Below are 23952 nucleotides of genomic sequence, written 5' to 3'. Positions count from 1 at the left end.
GGGCCATTCAACACCAGGCCTCAGCAGAACAGGTTTGCAAAGCTGCGAGCTGGTCTAGTCTGCATACTTTTGTCAAACATTATAATGTCCACTCCCAGATCTCTGCAGATGCAAGTCTGGGGAGAAGGATTCTTCAAGCGGCAGTGGCGCACTTATAGTCAATCCGTTATCTGGATGATTATTACTGGTGAGTTAATTCCCCACCCAGGGACTGCTTTAGGACATCCCACAGTCCTGTGTCCCCCAATGAGGCGAAGGAGAAATAGGGATTTTTGTGTTACTCACCGTATAATCCTTTTCTCCGAGATGCTCATTGGGGGACACAGCTCCCTCCCTGGTAATATCGGATATTGTCAGTCAGTATGACCTTTTCTAGACATAAGTTTTTTTCTGTATTTATGCTGTTATATTATCTCTCGTGTTTTTTCTCCTACTGCTTTTGCACCGAACTGGAGTCTCCAGCAGCCAGTGTCAGGGTGTATACGAGGAGGAGCAGCTAACTTTTTTTCACGTTTACTTAGTGTCAGCCTCCTGGCGGCAGAAGCATACACCCACAGTCCTGTGTCCCCCAATGAGCGTCTCGGAGAAAAGGATTTTACGGTGAGTAACACAAAAATCCCTATTTTCATAGTCATGAAAATACAGAAAAATCTTTAATTGAGGTGTGTCCAAACTTTTGGTCTGTACTGTATATATTTTTATTAGAAATAGGCCCAATGCTATTGCATCGGGAGGGCAGTGAAATGAGCCTGCGGGGGATTTGAATCATGTGCCGCTCATTGGTTGAGCCGCCCCTGGCCGCGCGGCTTTGGTGGGGGATTCAAATCCCGCTCGGCACCGCTCATTGGCTCAGCCGGTGGGGGCGGGGATTTGAATCCCGCGCCGCTCATTGGCTCAGCTGGCGGGCAGCTCAGCCAATGAGCAGTGCTGCGCGGCTTTGGCGGGGGATTTGAATCCCGCGCCAAAGCCGCGCGGCACCGCTCATTGGCTGAATCCCATGCCGCTCATTGGCTGAGCGTCGCCGCTGACCTCCCTGTGGCAGGAGGAGAGGAGCCCAAGCTATCGCTAGCGCCACTGATCTCCCTACGGAATAGCGGTCACTAGTGGAGGCGCAGTTCGTGGCCTTCTGGCCGCGGTGGATTGTGGGATAGCGACACAATCGCCGGAAGCTGTGACAGAACCGATTGGCAATTATATATTAGGTGTGTGTGTGTGTGTGTGTGTGTGTGTGTGTGTGATTGAGATTGCAGGCTGAAATGTTGTCAAGAAACCATGAAAACGTAAAAATATTTTTTCCTTCGCAAAGGTGTGAGAAACTGCTTCATGATTTTTTTTTAACATATAAATTGGAGGTTTGCTTCTTAGTCATCTGATGGTATATTGATTGGTATAATTGATGGTATGTAATCAATAGACTGTCAAAAAGTGGATATATGGAGTATATGGGATATTAAAGGGGTATCCCCATCTGCAAGATCCTATCTCGATATGTAGCAGGTGTAGTAGTAATAATAATAATAATCTTTATTTATATAGCGCCAACATATTCCGCGGCGCTTTACAGTTTAACAGTTTCAAACACAACAGTCATAAGTAACAATGTTAACAATACAATAATTAAAGCAACATAAGACGACCCTGCTCGTGAGAGCTTACAATCTACAATGAAGCGGGGGAGATACAAAGTACAGGTGTGTATTTACAATTATGTATTTACAATGATGGTTCAGCCATCTTCAGGGAGTCGGGGATAGATGGAAGTAGTGAATGGGCTACACACAAACCTAAAATGACTTTGATTAGGGAACGTGATAGGCTGCTCCGAGCAAATGTGTTTTGAGGGAGCGCCTAAAACTATGCAAATTGTGAATGGTCCTAATATCTTGGGGTAGAGCATTCCAGAGGATTAGCGCAGCACGGGAGAAGTCTTGGAGTCAGGAGTAGGAGGTACGGATTAGTGCAGGGGTAGTCGAAAGTCATTTGCAGAGCGCAGAGGTCGGTTAGGCTGATAGACAGAAATGAGGGAGGAGATGTAAGGGGGTGCAGCACTGTGAAGAGCTTTGTGGGTGACAACAAGTGCTTTGAATTGGATTCTATAATGAATGGGCAGCCAGTGTAACGATTGGCGAAGAGCGGACGCGTCTGAGTAACGATTAGCTTGATAGACAACCCTGGCTGCTGCAATAAGGATAGACTGGAGAGGGGAAAGTCGAGTAAGCGGGAGACCAATTAATAGAGCGTTACAGTAGTCCAGGCGGGAGTGGATCAGGGCGACAGTGAGGGTTTTTGTTTTTTCCATGGTGAGAAAAGGGCGGATTCTAGAGTTGTCCTATAGGTGTAAGCGGCACGAGCGGGTAAGAGATTGTATATGGGATGTGAAGGAGAGATCGGAGTCAAACGTAACACCCAGACAGCGCGCCTGCTAAAACATCAGGTTTAGAGAGGTTAGTAGATGGTGGGAGCAGAAGAAATTCAGTTTTTAGAGAGGTTGAGTTACAGATGGAGAGCGGACATGATGTCGGAGACTGCGGACAGACAGTCACTGGTGTTCTGTAGTACAGCGGGAGTAAAGTCAGGGGATGACGTGTATAGTTGTGTGTCATCAGCATAAAGATGGTACTGAAAGCCAAATCTGCTGATGATCTGTCCAATTGGGGCCGTGTAGAGAGAGAAGAGAAGGGGGCCAAGGACTGAGCCCTGAGGTTCCCTGACAGTGAGAGGAAGAGGAGACGAACTGGAGCCAGAGAGCAGAACACTGAAGGAGCGGTCAGAAAGATAGGAGGAGAACCAGGAGAGAGCAGTGTCCTTAATGCCTAGTGACTGGAACCTTGAGAGTAGGAGAGGGTGGTCAACAGTGTCGAAAACTGCAGAAAGATCGAGAAGAATGAGCAGAGTGGTCACCGTTAAATTTTGCTATCAGAAGGTCATTGGTCACTTTGAGTGCAGTTTCTGTCGAGTGTAGGGGGCGGAAGCCAGACTGTGAAGGGTCTAGGAGGGAGCGAATGGAGAGGTAACGGGTAAGACTGGAGTAAACTAGGCGCTCCCAGAGTTTAGATATGAAGGGGAGGTTGGAGACCGGTCTGTAGTTATTTGTGCAGGATGGGTCGAGGGTGGGTTTCTTTAGTAACGGAGTAATGATAGTGTTTGAAGGAGGACGGGAAAATGCCTGAGGAGAGTGAGAGATTAAAGATTGTAGTTAGGTGAGTAGTGACGACTGGAGAGAGAGGCTGGAGGAGATGAGAGAATGGGGTTGGTAGTGCATGTAGTCAGACGAGAAGAAGAGAGGAGCCTTGAGACTTCTTCTGTGATGGGATCAAATGTGGAGAGTGAGCCGGGGTAGATGCAGGGAGGTATGGGAGTCACTGAACTTGGTGATTGGGAGCGGATTTCCTGACGGATATTGTCTATTTTCTCTATATAGTAGGAGGACAGGTCATCAGCACAAATGTCTGTGATAGGGGCTTGTGCTTTTGGCCTGAGGAGAGAGAGAAAGGTGTCAAAAAGTTTCTTAGGGTTGTTGGATAGTGAGGAGATCAGGGTGGTGAAGTAGGTCTGTTTGGCGAGGTGAAGGGCAGAGTTATAGGTTTTTAACATAAATTTGAAGTGTATGAAGTCTTCTGGTGTTCGAGTTTTCCTCCATAAGCGTTCAGCACTCCTAGAGCATCGCTGGAGAAATAGGGTTTGTGATGTGAGTCAGGGCTGTTTTACTCTGTGTTTGGAAGGTCTGATGGTGAGGGGAGCTACTTGGTCCAGGGTGCTTCTAAGAGTGTCATTGTAGTGATGTACCGCCAGATCAGGACAGGAAAAAGAGGAGATTGGGGACAGTGATGAGTGTAAGGAGTCTGAAAGTGTATGAGGGTTAATGGCTTGTAGATTTCTGACTGAATGGTAGGTAGGAGGGTACTGGGGTGAGCGAGGATTTGTGAGCATGAAGGAGAGAATGTTGTGGAAGAGAGGGGAAGCGGTGAGTTATTTAGGTAGGAGATTGAACACAGCCGGACAAAGACCAGGTCAAGGGTGTTACCGTAATTGTGTGTCTCAGAGGTTGAGAGCTTGTGAGAAGCCGAGCGAAGTGGTTAGTGATAGAAGCTGGGATGTTTATGGGGATGTTGAAGTCTCCCAGGATAAGGGTTGGGAGTTCTGAGGACATGAAGTGCGGCAGCCAGGCAGAGAAATGGTCCAGGAAGTGGGTGGGTGAGCCTGGGGGCCGGTATATGACCGCTACTCTGAGGGAGAGGGGACGGAAGAGCCTGATGGTGTGGACCTCAAAAGAAGGGAATGAGCGAGATGGAGCTGGGAGGATGACCTGGAAGGTGCATTATGGGGAGAGGAGTATGCCGACTCCACCACCAGGTCTGTTTGTGGGTCTCGGGGAATGGGAGAATTGTAGGCCACCATAGGAAATGGCAGCAGGAGAGACAGTGTCAGAATCCTGGATCCAGGTTTCAATGAGGGCCAATAGATTGAGAGTTGTTCAGAAAGTAGTTGTGCAGGAAAGGAAGCTTATTACATACAGACCGTGGATTCCAAAGGGCACAATTAAAAGGAGATGAGGGAGTGCAAGTAATATTAATAAGGTTAGAATGGTTTTGATGTGAGGTAGGGTAGCAGTTGAGGTTGTGGGATGGTGGACCAGGGTTGGGGGAGATGTCTCCCAAAATCAGTAGGAGTAGGAAGATAAAAAGCAAGACGTTTTTGGAATTATAAGAAGTTTTTTTGTGCAGTGTGTTTGGGCAAGACGGGCTGAGGTTTTTCAGGAAGGGGAGAAGTGCATGGGAGGGGAGAGGAAAGGAGAGAGGAGCTGATGTATATGAGTCGTGGTGGAGGGGGGATGGGGCAGTGAATGTGGATGGCTAGGGAACATAGGAGGATAGGGATATTGCACATGGATAGAAGGGAGAGCAGAGTGTGGGTTACCTGACTCCTGCCCTGACTAACTGCCATATAATAACTGCTCTTTGACTTGATGCTTGTCTAATGTGATGCTTTGCTGAATGCGTGAATGATAATATTAGCAAATACCTCCAAATAGAAATGCAGTATAGTTTTTTTGATTTGCGATGTCTTTACTCATGTGCATAGTAAATATAAAAAAACTGACTGAACAACAATTTAGTCTGAACTGGTGCATAACCAGAAAAGTCATATAGCAAATAGATCAGTGGCTGCACTCAAAATTTACTGTGCTAAGGCAAGGAAATGTGCAATACATGAAATGTGAATAGCATACTGGCTTGTGAAATTTATGAAAAAACACATGAGATTCTTAGCACAAGATTTGGCCAAAAGTTGTGAGCCCATCCACCAAACGTCAAGGTAATCTCAAAACGGATGGGTACCTAAGCTGACTGCCTAGTGTGAACACTTACCTATGGCTAATAACATGGTAAAGCCTGAATTTATAGGAAGCTCAGAACCAACTGTGTTTGGATGTAATTAAAATCACAGCATGGTGAAGGGCGGGGCGTTCAAGTCAGAAAAAATAGTACATAGTAAATATAAGAAAACTGACTGAACAGCAATATAGTCTGAACTGGTGCATAACCAGAAAAGTCATATAGCAAATAGATCAATCGCTGCACTCAAAATTTGGCCAAATCTTGTGCTAAGAATCTCATGTGTTTTTTCATAAATTTCCCAAGCCATTATGCTATTCACATTTCATGTATTGCACATTTCCTTGCCTTAGAACAGTAAATTTTGAGTGCAGCCAGACCTTAGGTATCATTGGTAATGACCACTAGCAAGTAGCTAACTGTCACTTTATCAGTGGACTTAACCACAGATACCAAAGGTCCTGCAATGCCTTCACATGATGAAAGACCGAGCGAATCATAAAAACTATACTGCATTTCTAGTTGGAGATATTTGCTATTATTATTATACCTACTACATATTGGGATAGGATATTGGAGATGGGAATACCCCTTTTTAAGCTTTTTTTTTTTTTCTCACATTACAAAGTCACAAATGTTACCGCATGCCCTTTTGGCCTATAAATGTTCAACTTTTTTGCTGATCGACATCAGTCTTGCCTCTTTTTTGAAAGGTGACAGGCGGTGCTGCTGCTGCTACTTATGATAATTAACTAAAACATTCTGCATATATTATAGCCGAGAACTAGCCTGAAGCCTGTATAGATTTCCGTTATTTTCATGATGCATGGACAGCCAAATTCATTAGGTCTGCACCAAGATGTTAACACTTCAATTTAAGACTAAAGTCTTGAATTTTCCACCTAAGCCACTTACTTTTTTTTTTTTTCTGTCTGGTCTCACTTTTTTCGTCTATAAGAAAGACAATGCTGCACTTTTCTATCCAGGAAATAAAACGGAAACCTGATGAAGCCATTACAAGTCACTGGAGGAAAATAGAACAGACGTGCCATGTGCATTAATCTCTGTACATATTACTCCTGCACAAGGCCATGTATTGACTTGATCAAATGAAAATGTGTTTAGAAGCCAAGTTTTCCTCTAAAGTAATCTGACTTTATATTACTGCAGATAAAATATCTTCTGGTGTTCATTCGTTTCTCATTCATTATATCACTAGATGGTGGCCCGATTCTAACGCATCGGGTATTCTAGAATATGCATGTCCACGTAGTATATTGGCCATTTACGTAGTCTATTGGCCAGCTACATAGTATACAGCACAGCGACGTAGGATATTGCGCAGCTACGTAGTATATTGCACAGAGCCACATAGTATATTGCACAGCTTTGTAGTATATTGCCCAGCCTTGTAGTATATTGTCCAGCCACGTAGTCTTGTAGTATACAGCAGAGCCACGTAGTATATTGCCCAGCCTTGTAGTATATTGCCCTGCCACGTAGTGTATTGCCCAGCTACATAGTATACAGCACAGCGACGTAGGATATTGCGCAGCTACGTTGTATATTGCACAGAGCCACATAGTATATTGTCCAGCCACGTAGTATATTGCCCAGCCTTGTAGTATACAGCAGAGCCACGTAGGATATTGCCCAGCGACGTAGTACATTACCGAGGCACGTATGTCACAGGGCCAAAAAATAAAAAATAAACATACCTAACGATCCGAGGGCCCCTTGTAGTGTATCATACTCACCATTCTTGTCGCTGCTCCTCGGCGTCCCGTGTCTCCTCTTCCTGGGATCCTGTGCAGATGGTAGTGCTCGGCTTCAGGAAAATGGCCGCAGGATGCCGCGCATGCGCAGATCGAGATCGCGGCGGCCATTTTCCTGAAGCCGAGTTCCATTGCAAGTGCCAGGGCTGGTGGGAGCAGGACCTATGAAGACATCGCGGTCACATGACCGTGACGTCACGGCAGGTCCTTGCCGCACACCAGCCCTGGGACGGGACCGGACCGCAAGCTGACGCTTGTAATGGAGCGGTCCGGGGAGCGTGGCGAGGAGCGAGAAAGGCGGCGGAGGGTGAGTATAGCAGGTTTTTTTTTTATTTATTATTTTTAACATTACATTGTGTACTATTGATGCCGCATAGGCAGCGTCAATAGTACAAAGTTGGGGACACACAGGGTTAATAGCAGCGGTAACGGAGTGCGTTACCCGCGGCATAACGCGGTCCGTTACCGCCGGCATTAACCCTGTGTGAGCTGTGTATGCGGGCGCGCCGGCAGTGAGTGCGGGGAGTAAGCGGCCATTTTTTCTGGACTGTGCGCGTCGCTGATTGGTCGCGGCAGCCATGACAGGCAGCTGCCGAGACCAATCAGCGAACGAATAACCGTTACAGAAGGACAGACGGAAGTACCCTTAGGCAATTATATAGTAGATTTGATGTCTTTGGGCAAACTTAGAGCAACAATGCTGCATTGACTTTCCTATCAAAGGAGGGAAGGGGCATCTTCACACCTAGTTATTGTACTCCTCCTAGTAGGTCTTTCCACCCGTGTAAGGCCACCATATACGTTGGCTGCTGGTCACATGATTGGCCAAGCCACTGTCCACCTGCAAGCTATTGGTTGCCTCTCCCATATACAGGAGCGCTCGTTTAGTGGAACACTCCTGCTTTCTTGGAGAACCGCTGCCAGACATCTCTGGTGTCTGCTGATCTCCTGGAGAACAAAAGGATTGGCAATGAGAGAGACCTAAGCCCTTAGACTGCTGACCGAACCCGTCAGTATCATGGGCGGCAGCCAACATTAGTCTGATATGTATTGTCTATTTAGTGATGTCTTTATCAGTTTCGCCTTTCGCTTCTGTTATTCTTTTAAGACCTTTTTTGCTGCAGTTGTACAATCATATACCAAGTAATGTCCACTTATGCACTAAAAGGCAAAGCTGCAAAAGAACAATATATTATTTGCTAGTAATTGTGGACGTTAATATGTATTTGTCATTCTGGATCTCAAATTATTTTCATATATTTTCATCAGTGTAATTGTGGCAGCTAGAGGGCGCATGGTGAACACAGATTTACATGGGTCTTCTCAGATGAAACTAGTGCATGTAGTATCTGCTCTGATACCCTTGATTCATGTGATTTCCTACCTTTTCTGTTACATTTAGGTGTGGAACACCTCTGAGAACTTGGAATGCTATGCTTCCTAGTAATATGCCTAGATCTATTTTCGGGCAACATTTTAAAGTAGCATAACTTTTATATGTGGGATAATAATTATTGGGTTTGCTTTGTCTCATCTGTCCTTACCATTCCTAGTATGATACAAAATATCAGCACTATCAGTAAAACTAGATCACCCCTCGAGTTATTGATCTGCCATTTTAAAAACTGCATTTGGTGCAAATTGATTTCTGATGCTTATGGACAATTCTGTCCATCTGAGTGATTGTATTCTAATTTTATTTACAATAAAAAAAATGTTGACACTATTCCTTTTGGAGTAGTAATCTTCCACCACAGATTATTGCAGGCAAGTCGTGTGAGACTTCTCAAAGCTGCATGCAATCGCTGTAAAAGTTTCTGTTATCCAGTCTTCATTACCAGATGATGTTGTATAACCGCGTAATTTGTGCCATTTGATTTTCTTCTTACAGATTGGCGGCTGCTGTAGTCTTAATGTTTTCTGTGTCCGTGAAAACAGATTAATGAGAATTCCTTCCGAAATTGCACAAGCTACTGAGCTCCATGTCTTAGATGTTGCAGGAAACCGGTAATATTCTATTCTCACGAACTTGTGAAAATGTTTTGAAATTTGCCAAAATGTGAGCGGTGCTGTGGCTCAGTGGTTAGCATTGTTGCATGGCGTCCTGGGTTCAAAATCCAACCAAGGACAATAAAGGGATCAAAGGACATGAATGGATATTACTACTGCTGAGTATTAAAATATTCATATAGAGATTGTATTGTTAACCTTTGACGCTGCAGTCGATTTTTTTTTTTTTCTCTTTCATTATTTATGTATTAAGTTTATACAAAATTGAAGCTGAGCCTCATGTGAGGACTAACATGGCAGCCATTGGGAGATCACCAAGCCCCTGACTGTCACTATGTACCATAGCCACTGCAGTCACTGTTATTAAAAGCTGGTATGGTGAGGGCATGGGATGTACTAATAGGTCCTACATTCGGAAAGTGTTACCTTCAGCCAACAGTCTTATTTTCCTTATTCTAGAGGGAAACAAATTTGTGTAGTCAGAACAAATTGTATCTCTATTAAGGCTATGTTCACACGCTGCGTTTTTGCTGGGGGGTTTTCTGCAAGCAAAACCTCTCTTGGCAGTAAAACAAGCTACTTACAAAATGAAGGTTTTGCTGCTTTTTTTTCCTGAGTATTTGCTGCATTCTTGCTGCTTTTTTTTTGTTGTTGTTGTGCATGCTGATAGTTTAGTGCCTCCCAAAAAATCATGATTCAACTTCCTTAAGGTTTTTGCACCAAAAAGCCAGAAAAACCTGATGCCTTCTTTTTTCCTGCATTTTTGCACTCATTGCTTTCTATTGGTGAAAAATTACTGAAAGAAGTGACCTGCTGCATTTTGCAAAATCACAGCAGTATTCCAATCAAGAAAAAAACCAATGTGTATGCATGAACTTTTGCTGGTACTGTAAAACCCACTTAAAATTTGAATAAAGCGGCAAAAGCGCAACGTATGAACATAGCCTTGCAAAGGTTTTTTTTTTTTCACCCTTTTTTGTTGTAACTTGCTTTCCCTTGTTTTTAGGTACTTATGCTGCAACAGTTCAAAAAATGTTGCCACAAATCTTCTTACAGCATAGCAAAGTTGAGTTAGAAAGCTGTTAACGGTCCTCTATTGGAGAATGTGCTGCACATGCTTCGTAACATGCGCAGAGATCATTGTACAGAGAGGGCAGGCTAGGTCTATCACATATCAATATCTATAGTGTCATTCTGTGTTATCTGCCTTTAGATTTATATCAGAGGTATCAGATAATTTCTAGTTCTGCCTTTGGTGATATGAGATGGCTGCAGAAATATTATCATTACAGATTATTAGTATTGTTTATTATTATAGCGCCATTTTTTCCATGGCGCTTTACATGTGAGAAGGGGTATACATAATAAAAAAACAAGTACAGTAATCTTAAACAATACAAGTCGCAATGGTACAGGAGGAGAGAGGACCCTGCCCGCGAGGGCTCACAATCTAGAAGGGATGGGTGAGAATACAGTAGGCTGGTTGTGCAGTGGTTACTGCAGGTTGTAGGCTTGTTGGAAGAGGTGGGTCTTCAGGTTCTTTTTGAAGGTTTCCATGTTAGGTGAGAATCTGATGTGTTGGGGTAGAGAGTTCCATAGTGGGGGGGGGATACGCGGGAGTAATCTTGTATGCGATTGTGTGAAGAGGAGATAAGAGGGGAGTAGAGAAGGAGATCTTGAGGATCGGAGGTTGCGTGTAGGTAAGTACCGGGAGACGAGGTCACAGATGTATGGAGGAGACAGGTTGTGGATGGCTTTGTATGTCATGGTTAGGGTTTTGAACTGGAGTCTTTGGGTAATAGGGAGCCAGTGCAATAATTGACAGAGGGGAGAGGCCGGGGAATAGCGGCAGGACAGGTGGATTAATCGGGCGGCAGAGTTTAGAATAGATTGGAGGGGTGCGAGAGTGTTAGAGAGGAGGCCACAGAGCAGGAGGTTAGAGTAGTCAAGGCGGGAGATGAGGGCATGGACTAGGGTTTTTGCAGATTCTTGGTTGAGGATTGTACGGATCCGTGAAATATTTTTGAGTTGAAGTCGGCAGGAAGTGGAAAGGGCTTGGATATGTGGTTTGAAGGAGAGATCAGTGTCAAGGATTACCCCGAGACAGCGAGCTTGTGGGACTGGGTAGTGGGCAGCCATTTACTTTAATGGATAGATCCGGGGGGGAGGGGGGAGTTGCATGAGATGGGGAAAGATGATGAATTCTGTTTTGTCCATATTAAGTTTTAAAAATCTAGCGGAGAAGAAGGATGAAATAGCAGACAGATATTATGGGATTCTGGTTAGTAGGGAGGTGATATCTGGTCCAGAGATGTAGATCTGTGTGTCGTCAGCATAGAGATGATACCAAAAGCCGTGAGATTCTATAAGCTGTTTGAGGCCGAAGGTGTAAATGGAGAAGAGCAGGGGCCCTAGGACTGAACCTTGCGGGACTCCGACAGATAGGGGGTGAGGTGAGGAGGTGGTGTGTGAGTGGGAGACGCTGAATGTCCGGTCAGTTAGGTATGACGAGATCCAGGATAGGGCCAAGTCTGTGATGCCAAGGGATGAGAGGGTCTGTAGTAATAGGGAATGGTCCACTGTGTCAAAGGCAGGAGACAGGTCCAGGAGGAGGAGGACAGAGTAGTGTCGCTTGCTCTTGGCGGTTAAGAGGTCATTGGTGACCTTAGGGCAGTTTCAGTGGAATGGTGTGATCGGAAGCCTGATTTTAAGCAGTCGAAGAGGGAGCAGGAAGAGAGATGGGAGGACAGTTCAAGATGGACGTGTTGTTCCAGTAGTTTTGAGGCATAGGGGAGAAGTGATACAGATCACAAAGTGCTGGCCTCTTATGTGGATCAGTGGCTGTTATGTAGATGGCAACACTTTAGGAGATTTTCTACAGTAAAGTTAATTTTAACCAATCCACATTTTCTGGAAATAAACTTAGCATTGCAGAATCCATGTTGCTAAACGTTATATGCTTGTCTGTAAGGTTCTTGAATAATTTTTGAAAGCAATAGACATATTGATCCCCAAAGTTAGATACCAGCAACCAATGTGTAGGTGAGATTTCGGGTGAAAGTGTACCACAAACAACTTAATATGTACTTTTTCTTGTCCATAATTATTTTTCTGTAAAATATAAGCATAAGGTATATTTCTATTTTCTTTTCACATTTGCCATGGATGGTATCTGAAGGTAATTGTTGGCCTGCAAGAATAGTTCATGATTCTCTAGCAGTTTTTTTTGTTTTGTTTTCTTTACTACAGGTTATCACATTTACCCTTATCATTGACATCACTGAAATTAAAGGCTTTATGGTTATCAGATAACCAGTCCCAGCCTTTGTTAACGTTTCAAACAGATGAAGATCCTGAAACCAGGGAGAAGGTCTTGACATGTGTGTTACTTCCACAGATGCCTTCTGCTGATTCTTCTGGCCAAGGTATTAAACATGATATGCATGACTAGTAGTGATGAGCGAACGTGCTCAGATAAGGTGTTATCTGAGCATGCTCGTATGCTAACTGAGGCTCTTCGCCATGCTTGAAGAATATGTTCAACAGCCTGCTTGGTAGGCAATCCATGCAGCCGCGTGGACTCTTAACATATTTTTTGAGCACGCCGAAGACTGTTAGCACAAGAGCATGCTCAGATAACACCTTATCCGGACACGTTCACTCATCACTAATGACTAAAGAGAGATAAAATAGACTGTTAATGTTAAAGCTCCTCTCAGTATTGTAAAGTGTGCAGGGGGTAGTTATGGGCAAGGGTCTGTTGTTCTCCCACACCCTGACACTCCACAATTAAGCGGTGTCCCAGTTCCCGTGTGCTGTAAGTGCAGTTCATTCACATTTTGGCCACAGGCCTCCTCTGTCTCCCAGATTCAGGAACAGCTGGACATTCAATAGGGGACACCCGCTTTGCTTTAACAAGTTCGTCTTTACTGAGCCGTTCAGTAAAGTCTGTGCTTTCCATAGCCCCTGACTCGTGCCCTTGCCTCTGGAAGTTGCAAGAATGTCTATAGGGAGTTTTGTGCCACCTCATACCACTAGATCGTCTTTTGCCATGCTTCAGCCCACTGTACCTTAAACTCGCTTTAGCAACTGTCACCAACGAACTCTTCTCACTAACTGACGAAACCAGGAAGTGGTTGCCTTTTACTGCACTAACCACTCCCACTTTGGCCTGGACCAATCATTTACTGTCTCTTTACTGTCTGCCCCAGCAGTCAATTGCTGGGCACATTTGACCTTTCACCTACTAACTACAGCCACTATCGTCTAACAATATGCACTAAGCATATTACACTTACAATGCCTATCACTGTCTAATCTGCCCTATGTCCTGAACTCTAAACTATATCCTACACTTTCTCTACACCAGAGCTGAGTGTGAAAACATTACCTTTACAGTATATACACCGCGGCATCAGTACCTTACAACACTTTACACTAATTACAGCCCTAAAAACCGCATGACACAGTTCACACTGCACATGACACAATAAAGAGCAGTAAGAGCGCACAACACTGTTCTTATAATACGTCGCTGTGTTCAGAGGCAGAGCAGTCCACACCCTTACAGTATCCCAGTTATTATGGATTATTCACTAGTGAGCAAGAGTATTGGCGAAATTCTCTAGACCTGCACATAAGCAAAGTGTGAGATGGCCATTCTAATAAAATAATGCTGCTTGAGAACTGCACTGCACGTCGCTATGCGTCGTTCTGTAGAAAAAACGCATCCTGCAAAATTGCTTGCAGGATGCGTTTTTTCTCCATAGACTTGAATTAGCGATGCAGTGCGCCGCATTGCCACACGTCGCAACCGTCGTGCGACGGTTGCATCGGACCGTCGGCACAAAAAAACGTTACATGTAACGTTTTTTTGTGTGTCGATAGCGTCTTTTCCGACCGCGCATGCGTGGCCGGAACTCCGCCCCCGCCTCCCCGCGCCTCACAATGAGGCAGCGGATGTGATGTAAAACAGCATCCGCTGCCCCCGTTGTGCGGCGCTTCCACACTATGCGTCGCTGCGCTGCATCGTCGCATAGCGACGTGCAGTGCACGACGCTAGTGTGAAAGTAGCCTAAACAGACACAGGCTTCCACTTCGACTCAGATGCAAGCGGCAAGGTGGTATTATTAATGATGAGGTAGTTGGACCTTTAGGGGTTGAAGATGATGAACTCCAAAATCATCTCCCAAACCTACCAGGTTTTAGAAGGTACTTTCTTCAAGCAGTGGTACAGGAAGAAGACAATGTTCCATCGCATTCATTGAGGTACTCCACTTCTTGGCTAACCAGTAAAGGCCTTAAAGATGAAAAAGTAGTGACAAGTACCCCATCTTCCATGACTAAAGGTACCTTCACACTAAGCGACTTTGCAGCGAGAACGACGATGATCCGTGAAGTTGCTGCGTCCTGGATAGCGATCTCGTTGTGTTTGACACGCAGCAGCGATCAGGATCCCGCTGTGATATCGCTGGTCGGAGCTAGAAGTCCAGAACATTATTTCGTCGCTGATCACCTGCTATCAACGCTGGATCGGTGTGTGTGACGCCGATCCAGCGATGTGTTCGCTTGTAACCAGGATAAATATCGGGTTACTAAGCGCAGGGCCGCGCTTAGTAACCCGATATTTACCCTGGTTACCATTGTAAAGGTAAAAAAAAAAAAAAACACTACATACTCACCTTCTGATGTCTGTCACGTCCCCCGGCGTCCACAGGGTTACGCGCTGCACTGACTGTGTCAGCGCCGGCCGTAAAGCAGAGCACAGCGGTGACGTCACCGCTGCTGCCGGCGCTGACACATTCAGTCAGTGCAGTAAGCTCTCGGCAGCAGCGCGTAACCCTGTGGACGCCGGGGGACGTGACAGACATCAGAAGGTGAGTATGTAGTGGTTTTTTTTTTTAACTTTTACAATGGTAACCAGGGTAAATATCGGGTTACTAAGCACGGCCCTGCGCTTAGTAACCCGATGTTTAGCCTGGTTACCCGGGTGCTGCAGGGGGACTTCGGCATCGTTGAAGACAGTTTCAATGATGCCGAAGTCGTTCCCCGTATCGTTGGTCGCTGGAGAGAGCTGTCTGTGTGACAGCTCCCCAGCGACCACACAACGACTTACCAACGATCACGGCCAGGTCGTATCGCTGGTCGTGATCGTTGGTAAGTCGTTTAGTGTAACGGTACCTTTAAACTCTATAGAGAACTTGTGGGCCCTTGTTTAAACAGGAGATTTCCGTTGAAGGAAAACCGTCTGAACAGTGTCTGGGAGGCTGTGGTTGGTGCTGCCCAAAAAGTTGACTGTCAGTAGATGAAGAAACTGACACTCCATGGATGGAAGGTTTATGACTGTTATTGAAAGGGGAAGGGTGCTATATTGGGCACTTTATTTTATTTTTTTAATATATTTTTGCACATTTGCACATTTTGAGTTTGGTTATTATTTTAACCTAAACAGATGAAATAAACTGAGATAAGAAAACTTACGTTTTCATTCAGTTGCAAAATAATTCTCACACTAATAGTTGCCCAATCATTATGAACACATAGATATTCTCCTAATATAGATAAAACCTCACTTTTACTTAAATATTCAAGTTTCTGGTTTAATAACCCTTTAGATTGATGGACTGCTCTGTAGTTTTGCAGTTATAAAATCATCAAAAATACAAATTGCCTAATTGTGCACACAGTGCAGTACTTCTGTTTTTGAAAGCATTCTCACCTTGCATCATTTTTTTCTACACCTCAAAAAACACTACAAAGGGCAAATGTGGTAGCATATTACAAAAATCGTATGTACCAACAATGTTTCAATTTGTGTTTTACACAAATCACTTATATTACTTTATTAATTATTATTAATATAAAACACTGAAGTGGTCTAACTTGTCTATAATTCAACTTGCTTGAATAAGAAAACATAAAACCGATTTGTGTTCTTTAATCTTTTCATTTAAATGTGTTCTTCCATAGACAATTTACCAAGATGTGGGGCCTTTGAGAGTCTGGTTAATGATATGTCTGATGACACTTGGAATGAGCGAGCAATGAATAGAATAAGTGCCATACGATTCTTGGATGAAGAGAAAGAAGATGAGGAGGACGAAACGGTACCTTTCAATTTTGTGTTCTTTTATCCAGATTCTGTATCCATTAATGTATGACTATCTAGAGGTTACAGATCAACTGTTTAAATACCTACTGGAGCTTTAGTTGTCTGTTTCCTTATTCCCCTTACATCTCGCCAACATAGGCGGCGAGGATGTATTCACTGTTCTAGTTCACCTTGTTCTTAGTATGCCAAGAATGTACACCTGCGGTGGCTTCATGAGAATTGGGGCGCTGTGATTACTGTAAATACCTCATAATAATTACTGCTATTACTGGATTTGCTTGATTTTAAAGGGACTCTGTCAACACACGATGACTGTTAAAACACAGTATAGGCGCTTGGTGCTGAACGGTGGGACCAATCATTTATGCACACCTTCCCACCTTCTTGTTTTCTCTGTCGCCACCAACATTCCCAACCCCTGCTTCTTAGATTGACAGCTCTGGCTTAATATGACCAGAGAAGGGTGGAGATAGATGGAAAACAAGCTGATGGGAAGGTATACAAATTATTAGCTCCTCCGTAAAGTACCAAACTGAACTTAGTTTCAACAGTCATGTCCTCGATTTCTGTGTCCATAACGCTTTTCTTCCATAGCTTTAAGGGAATCTACCATTAGGATCATCCCTCATAATCTGTCTATATGAGCATGTAGGTCATCTAAATTTGAATAAAACGATACCTTGATATCTGCGATCCGATGTCTTTTTCCAGAATAATCTACTTTTTTCTTAATATGTAATTGAGCTGTTAAGAATTATCTGCCGGACACAGATCTGCATGAGAGTCTGCATCCAGAGCTTATTTTAACGAAAAGGAGGCGTAACATGTCTCGACATGTAGATCAGGAAGGCAGACTGTCTGTCATTAAATAGAGGTGGAAGTGACAAAAGGCAAATGGATAGAACTCATGGTCCGGGCAATCATAGATAATTCAAAACAAGTGCTAATGATTCATTGTCCAGATTCATAAATGCCTTGGATTCTAAAGATCCAAACGGTTTTTTTAGATTAGGACTGCCAAGATACAAGGACCCTTGACGTGGGTTGGCAGCTTCAATATTGTGGCCATAATATCAACCAATACCTTGCATACATTGTTATGTTTTTGGTGCACTGTACATTTTTCCAGGGTGCGCCTGGGCCCTAGATGGCTCTGTACACTGTGGCCTCTGTTCACACAGGATGCATCATGGTTAGCCCGCTATATATATGGCGTCATTAATAGGCTTTTCACCATATACTTTGCATTCCTGTGTGAACATGCCACATACAGACTATTTTTTTGCACGGGTGCTCCAAGCAGCCAATTCCTGATTGTAGGTTGGCTGCATCGGTATTATTTGCACCTGTGTTTTCGCTATCTTCATTTGGGCCTGGTGCACCCTGGGTAGTGCAATTGTTGGAGGCCTTGAACAGGTAAGCATCCCTGCCTGTGTTCTGGTGTTTCACTGTGAGACAGTACCCTAAGTCATTGGGTCACAGATATCAAGATATTTTTTATGCAACGTTCTGTGATCTACATAGACTGCTTAGGAGAGATGATCCTACTGGCAGATTCCCTTTTAGGCACGTTCACTCTTTGCTGGTTAAGTAGACAATCCTCTATAGCTAATCTGCAAAAGGTGCACAAATCCTCCTCTCCTGGATTACACTGATACCATTAAATCTATATCCTCTCTTTAAGGCAACTCTTCTGAGACGTGCTACTCCGCACCCAGGTGAGCTGAAGACGATGAAAAAGACTGTGGAGAACCTGCGTACAACTATGAATGCTGCTAAAGGCCTGGACTCTAACAAAAATGAGGTCAATAACTCCATTGACAGATTGACCACGTCTGTATAGAGCGCCATCTCCATCTTACCTCCTGTGTCTTCCCCCTACTGTCGCGATGTCTCCCGGGACCACACCCAGCCTCTTGTTTTTACCAGAACATAATCATCATCCTTCCTTTTACTACTTGTGTTGAGATGCTGCAAATCTGGACAGGAAGTGCCTTATATCAACCAGATGTTTGCGTCTGTGACCTTCTAACTTAATGCTGTAATTTTATATTTTCCCAATCTTGTTTTTGAGACCTAGTACTACACTACTGTTAAGTTGTAATTTTTACATTTGGAAATATCTTTATTTTTTAACTTCTGGAGTATATTTTATCACTTTTTTGTGTGGACCTTTTAGGGATAAATGACAGTTTTATGTGATAATTGTACTTTTTTAATGTTTTGGCAGCTTTACTGGTGTATATATGAAAAAGGTGCAGTAAGTTGCAAAAATTTTCTTTAGCATACATTTGAGTACGGTACATATGCTATTTTTTTTAGGATATAGGAAGTTGGGATTTTAATTTAAGCATATGTGCCACTAAGATGTACCTTTAATGGAGTGGTGGGCAGAACGTGATTTGGACTCATTTTTAAGAGACTGCTGTCATTATGTGCCCATTTTATTTTCTTCATTGAGTGAACAAGTTATGCAGTGATAGAGTCCGGCCACACAGAGTGCAATTACATTTTTTTTCAGCATTCAGAAGTGGAGATAGTTTGCATTTCCCCCGTGTGGTGTAGCTATCTCAAAGGAATTTCCCAGACTATTTTATTTTATTTTAGAAAGGTAACTACCTGCCTTTTCTACCCGGAGCCAACTGCTCCTGCCTGCGATTCAGCTGCTGCACGTCAGCAGAGAAGCTTTTCTGGGCTGCTCTGTCGATGGAGCATCACTGCCATTGTGATACTGGCTCCCTGCAGCTGGGCAGTGGGGAGCTGGTTGTCAACCAGCATGACGTCGGCAGTCAAGCCCCATCAACAGAGCAAAGTGGAAGAGAAGCCGCTGCACTGTCAACTAGACGTCAGGGGAAGTTGCTGAATCGCCAGGGACAGCTCTATACCACAGAGATCGGAACTGGGCAGAACAGATGGGTAAGTAGCAACTACCTGCCTGTTCTTAGCCCCTAGTAAAGTAGTTATGGTCCTGGATATCCCTTTTAAGAGTACTTGGCATCAGTCTTCTATATGGGGAGTATGTATTTGTGATGAAACCCTCCATAAGACATGGAAACTTTTTTGACATTGATTTGACAATGTAGTAGAAGGGTTTTAGGTTTGATTTTCGGACAGTATTGGCTGCTTTACAGTATCACTTAGAGCTTCCTGCACCAAAGCAATAAAACCCTTATCGTCGCGGACCAGTGCTTGAAGTCCTATATCAAACATGTTGGCATCATTATTTTAGGGGGGTTTTTTTGCACTGACTTGGATATTTTTATATGCTTTGAGAGCTTATACTGTGGAAATGTATACATTCATTTTATACTCTGGTCATGGTTGACATTATTATTTTCTGTTGGTAATCATTCTAGGCTTGTCCTTTTAAAACTGGTGGTTTTTTTCTAATAATTTTTAGTTAGATTTTTTTTCTTTTTACACAATTGTTGCAATGTACATAAAATTCCTGGAAAGTAATGCAGAGCTATACATAAGACTTCCTTGGTGATTGCACCAACGGTGGTTGGATTGTAAGAGGGACCTTATTCCACTTATTCAGTTTTTGGTTATTCGTAAGTAACGCTCTACCTCAGCAGTATAACAAAGATAAGTATAGCCTTATTATCGTGCCAGTAAGTAACAGAACATTGCACCTATTAACACTAAGTCTTGCTGACATGTATGTGGTAATGCAATGTTAAATTAGTGTCATATCAAGGCATATGATGCCACCATTGTGCCAGGATTTCTATAGAATAGGTCAACCAGTGGCAGCGTAACACTGACATCAGAAGTGCAAAATCTTAATGTATACTCTGATATTGTACATGTCTGTAAAGTGATAATCTGTTTCCACTGAAGCCTTACGAATCAGCCTTGTGATGCCTTGTGTACTGACAACCAGCTTTAACGACTAAGTGATACGGCTTGTAGGTGGAAGCCTTGCATCTAACACACAAATCCCATTTAAGTTGCCGGTGTGAAATGAGTATCTGCAATAATGTATTAATTGTAAATTGTGATTTGAATGTGAATATATGTATAAATGGAGCTCTTGAAACCATTTGGCACATTTGAGGTTCTATCACAAAGTAATCAGATGGGCTTGTGCCATACATAAAATAATAAAATAAATTGTCGGTAAACAGAGACTTGACAATTGTATTTCCTGTGTTAAAAATGTGATCTGTCTACAAGCAGGACCTACACAAGCTATGCCGGTGGAAGTAATGTCAAATTGTATTTAAATTATTTTCATATGTAAAGTATCAGGTCTTCAGTCTTTACAGCCATTCATAGGAAATGGATTCCAACTGTGTGAGCTCTGTGATCTTGTGTTTTCAGAAAATCTCAATGAAATGGTTTTCTTTTGATATTGGGGTCCATTGAACATAAGAACTGACTGTTTAATCATTTTTTTTTTTATCGACACATAACAAATCAATTTTTTCTTTGTAACCTTGCTTGTCTTGTAGTTAAATCATAATTTCAATGATACATGAATTTTTACTTGTGGTCTTAGTGCTGATCTGCAGATAAATTCTAATTCAAACCTATTTGGCTGTCTAATGTGATGATTAGCTACAGGGAGAAAATGTTGGCCTCCCCGCAGCTTCACTGGACATCCAGCTCCTCACATGGGCTGTACAGCAGGGTGTCAGTCGAGGTTCATTGGGCGTGATAACCGCACGCTCATGATGTATGGAGCGCTGACTGTTCGCTTCTGTTGGTGCCACTCATTTGACTGGAAGCGAGAAACAGTAGGCAGACTAACGTAAAGCACCGCTCCTGCAGGTTTTTTTTGTGTTTTTTTTATTGCAGCTCTTGCACCGCTCTCATCAGTCTCCAGCACTTTGACACTGAAAATAACCCAGACGAATTGCATGATCCACTAATTATATCCGTGGTTATCCTTGGACTTGCTTTAATTTTCTCTCTGCAGCCAAACATTACATTAGACTGGTAAAAAGCTTTGAAACTTAACCACAAATGAGTACTATCGCTGCAGGTAAAACCTTTTTTTTTTTTTTTTTTTTTTTTCTTCCCACTAGTTCAGGACCGGGCTATTATTATTTGTTTTTGACCAGGCACATTTTCGAGTGTTACCATCAAAGCACTTTTAACTGCTCTAAAAAAGAATTCTCGTTCACGTACTTAAGTAGTTCTTGCCTTTTTTATTTTATGATAAATGGACATTAATTTTGGTGTAATTTAAATATATATATTTTGCTGATATTGGGATAATTTTAAGGAAAATAAATACTTTTCACATTAATTTTATTTAACCATTCATGACCACTGACTGTAGATAAACGACTGCGCTTTATGGGCTTTGTGTAGCACCAATGTTTTTTCTATGGTCCAGGTTCTCGAAGAGATCGGGACCCCACAATTCTACAAGCATTGGGATTCCAGCGCAGATAGCTAGCTGTGACCCCTGACCTCGAGACCTGATTTGTTCAGGTACTGATAACTCCACTGTCATGCTAGCGAGTGATAACAATCGCTGGAAAAGTTTGTTGCAGTAATCAACTTTCCCTGATGATTTGCCTCATATAAAACACTGATTCTCCTCTGATTTTCTGTCCGTGAGCTATCGGAGAACAAACCGTTTAATTGCTGCGGATAACAGCTGTGTCAGTCAGTGATCGTGTCATAATGTAAAAACACGCACAAATGTATAGATTTCCCCCCTTTCCTAGTTAATCCCATCAATTAGGACATGTGTTTAGTGTAAGTTGATTGGAAAAATTGATTATTCATAATATATTTATATTCTTAAAATTTAAATAAATCAGTATGGTTTAGGGTTGATTGCAATTTTTACCATTCAACTATTAGTATTTCCATCAATTATTTGTTCAATTACTTACAGTAATCAATTGCATTAACCTGTTCATTTGTGTACAAATATACACATGCAAATACAATATACCGTACTATATATATGCTATATACATAATTTGAAAAGTGCATTTTCTATTAAAATATAACATTGTGCAGTTGATAATTTTTTTTTATATAAAAAAAGAAATAAAATGGCACGTCTGGTTAATACTGCAGAGGAGACGTATGGTAAAGAAAGTGTAATGTCTGATGGCAATGAGAATTTCGAGGGCTTTAGTTTCAGCCACAGTGATAGCTCAGAAATGAGCAGTGATTCTGGTCCATCCTCAAAAAAATGACAAGGACCAGGACAAGAAAGGCAAATGGAGAAATGGCGCTACTGGAGAAATGCTTCCAACTCAGGAAACAACGCCCAATACAAGCGCTGTCCCTAGTCCTAGTGAATTGGTGCATGCCACACAAGGGGCTTTGCCACCTATTGTAGCATTTTCCAGATGGGAGGCTTCAAATTTGGCTCCTCTATTCATCCCTGAATTTAATGCCATTCCTGGTATTAATGTGGAGGTTAAAGACTTTGGACCAGTTAACTTTTTTAATTTCTTTGACCGCTGGCTAGAGCATATTGTCCTCCAAACAGATTTATATGCTTCTCAATTTGTCAGAATCCAAAATCCTATTATGCTAGGTCAAATTTATGGATGCCTGAAATGAAACATTTTTGGGGACTTACATTTGCCATGGGGCTTGTTAAAGAAAGGAGCATTCAGTCTTGTAAAATTCAAAGGAAGACTGAACCTCAAGCAATTTATTCCAACTAAGTGGGCAAGGTTTGGAAAAAAAACTCTGTAAAATGTGTGCAAGTTCGACAGGATACACTCAACTATTCACATTTATGAGTGGAAAGATGGCCAACTACCCCCCCCCCCCCCCAAGATGTTTTATACTTATCCGGGGACATCTGGAAAAATCGTTAGGGAGCTGATAAGTCCATGTTTACAAAAAGGCTATAAGCTGTATGTAGAGAGTTACTACACCAGCATACATCTATTTAAAAGACTGGTTGAACGCTATATAGGGGCTTGTGGGCCATTCGTGAAAAACTAATCAAAAAGTTCCAAAAGGGGCAGTCAGGCTGTAAGCAATGGTGAACTGCTTGCCCTCAAGTGCAGTGGGGGAAATGAGTATTTGATTCCTTGCTGATTTTGTAATTTTGCCCACTGACAGACATGAACAGTCTATAGTTTTAAGGGCAGGTTAATTTTAACATTGAGAGAATATCAAAAATTAAATCCCGAAAATCAGATTGCATAAATTTATTGGCGTTTGCAGTGAGAAATAAGTATTTGATCCCCTACCAACCATTAAGAGTTCTGGCTCCTACAGACCAGTTAGATGCTCCTAATCAACTCGTTACCTGCATTAAAGACAGCTGTTTTACATAGTCACCTTTATAAAAGACTCCTGTCCACAGACTGAATTAATCAGCTGATCTGGGGCACCATGCAAAATCTCATATTATGGGGTATCCTTGATCATTAGGAAGGTGAGAGATCAGCCTAAAACTACATGATCTCAAGGCAGTTGGGACCACAGTCACCAAGAAAACCATTGGTAACACATTACGCCGTAAAGGTTTAAAATCCTGCAGTGTTCGCAAGGTCCCTCTGCTCAAGAAGGCACGTGTGCAGGTCCGTCTGAAGTTTGCCAATGAACATATTGATGATTCTGTGAGTGATTGGGAGAAGGTGTTATGGTCAGATGAGACAAAAATTGAGCTCTTTGGCATTAACTCAACTTGCCGTGTTTGGGTCATAGGCAACATTTCTTTTCCTCCAAAGAACACCATACCCACTGTCAAGCATGGAGGTGGAAACATTGTTTTGGTGGTGTT

The 23952-nt window shown here is 42.8% G+C and overlaps 1 protein-coding gene across 2 annotated transcripts in view; it reads left to right on the top strand.

Moving 5' to 3' along the window:
* Positions 1 to 22224, top strand: part of LRRC1 (leucine rich repeat containing 1) — a 225013-nt gene extending 202789 nt beyond the window's left edge. The window contains exons 11-14 of one of the 2 annotated variants that reach the window (XM_077290021.1): positions 9003 to 9118; positions 12371 to 12546; positions 16091 to 16227; positions 17917 to 22224. In XM_077290021.1, coding sequence (XP_077146136.1) covers positions 9003 to 9118; positions 12371 to 12546; positions 16091 to 16227; positions 17917 to 18075 — 588 coding nt within the window. In that variant the 3' untranslated portion in view covers positions 18076 to 22224. The remainder of the gene's footprint in view (positions 1 to 9002; positions 9119 to 12370; positions 12547 to 16090; positions 16228 to 17916) is intronic. The other variant, XM_077290023.1, reaches the window with a different exon arrangement.
* The last annotated feature ends 1728 nt before the right edge of the window (positions 22225 to 23952 follow it).

Source organism: Ranitomeya variabilis, chromosome 2, assembly GCF_051348905.1.
Source record: "Ranitomeya variabilis isolate aRanVar5 chromosome 2, aRanVar5.hap1, whole genome shotgun sequence".
NCBI lineage: Eukaryota > Metazoa > Chordata > Amphibia > Anura > Dendrobatidae > Ranitomeya > Ranitomeya variabilis.
The sequence above is the reverse complement of the archived record's forward strand: the minus strand, read 5'-3'. Positions and strand labels throughout refer to the sequence as shown.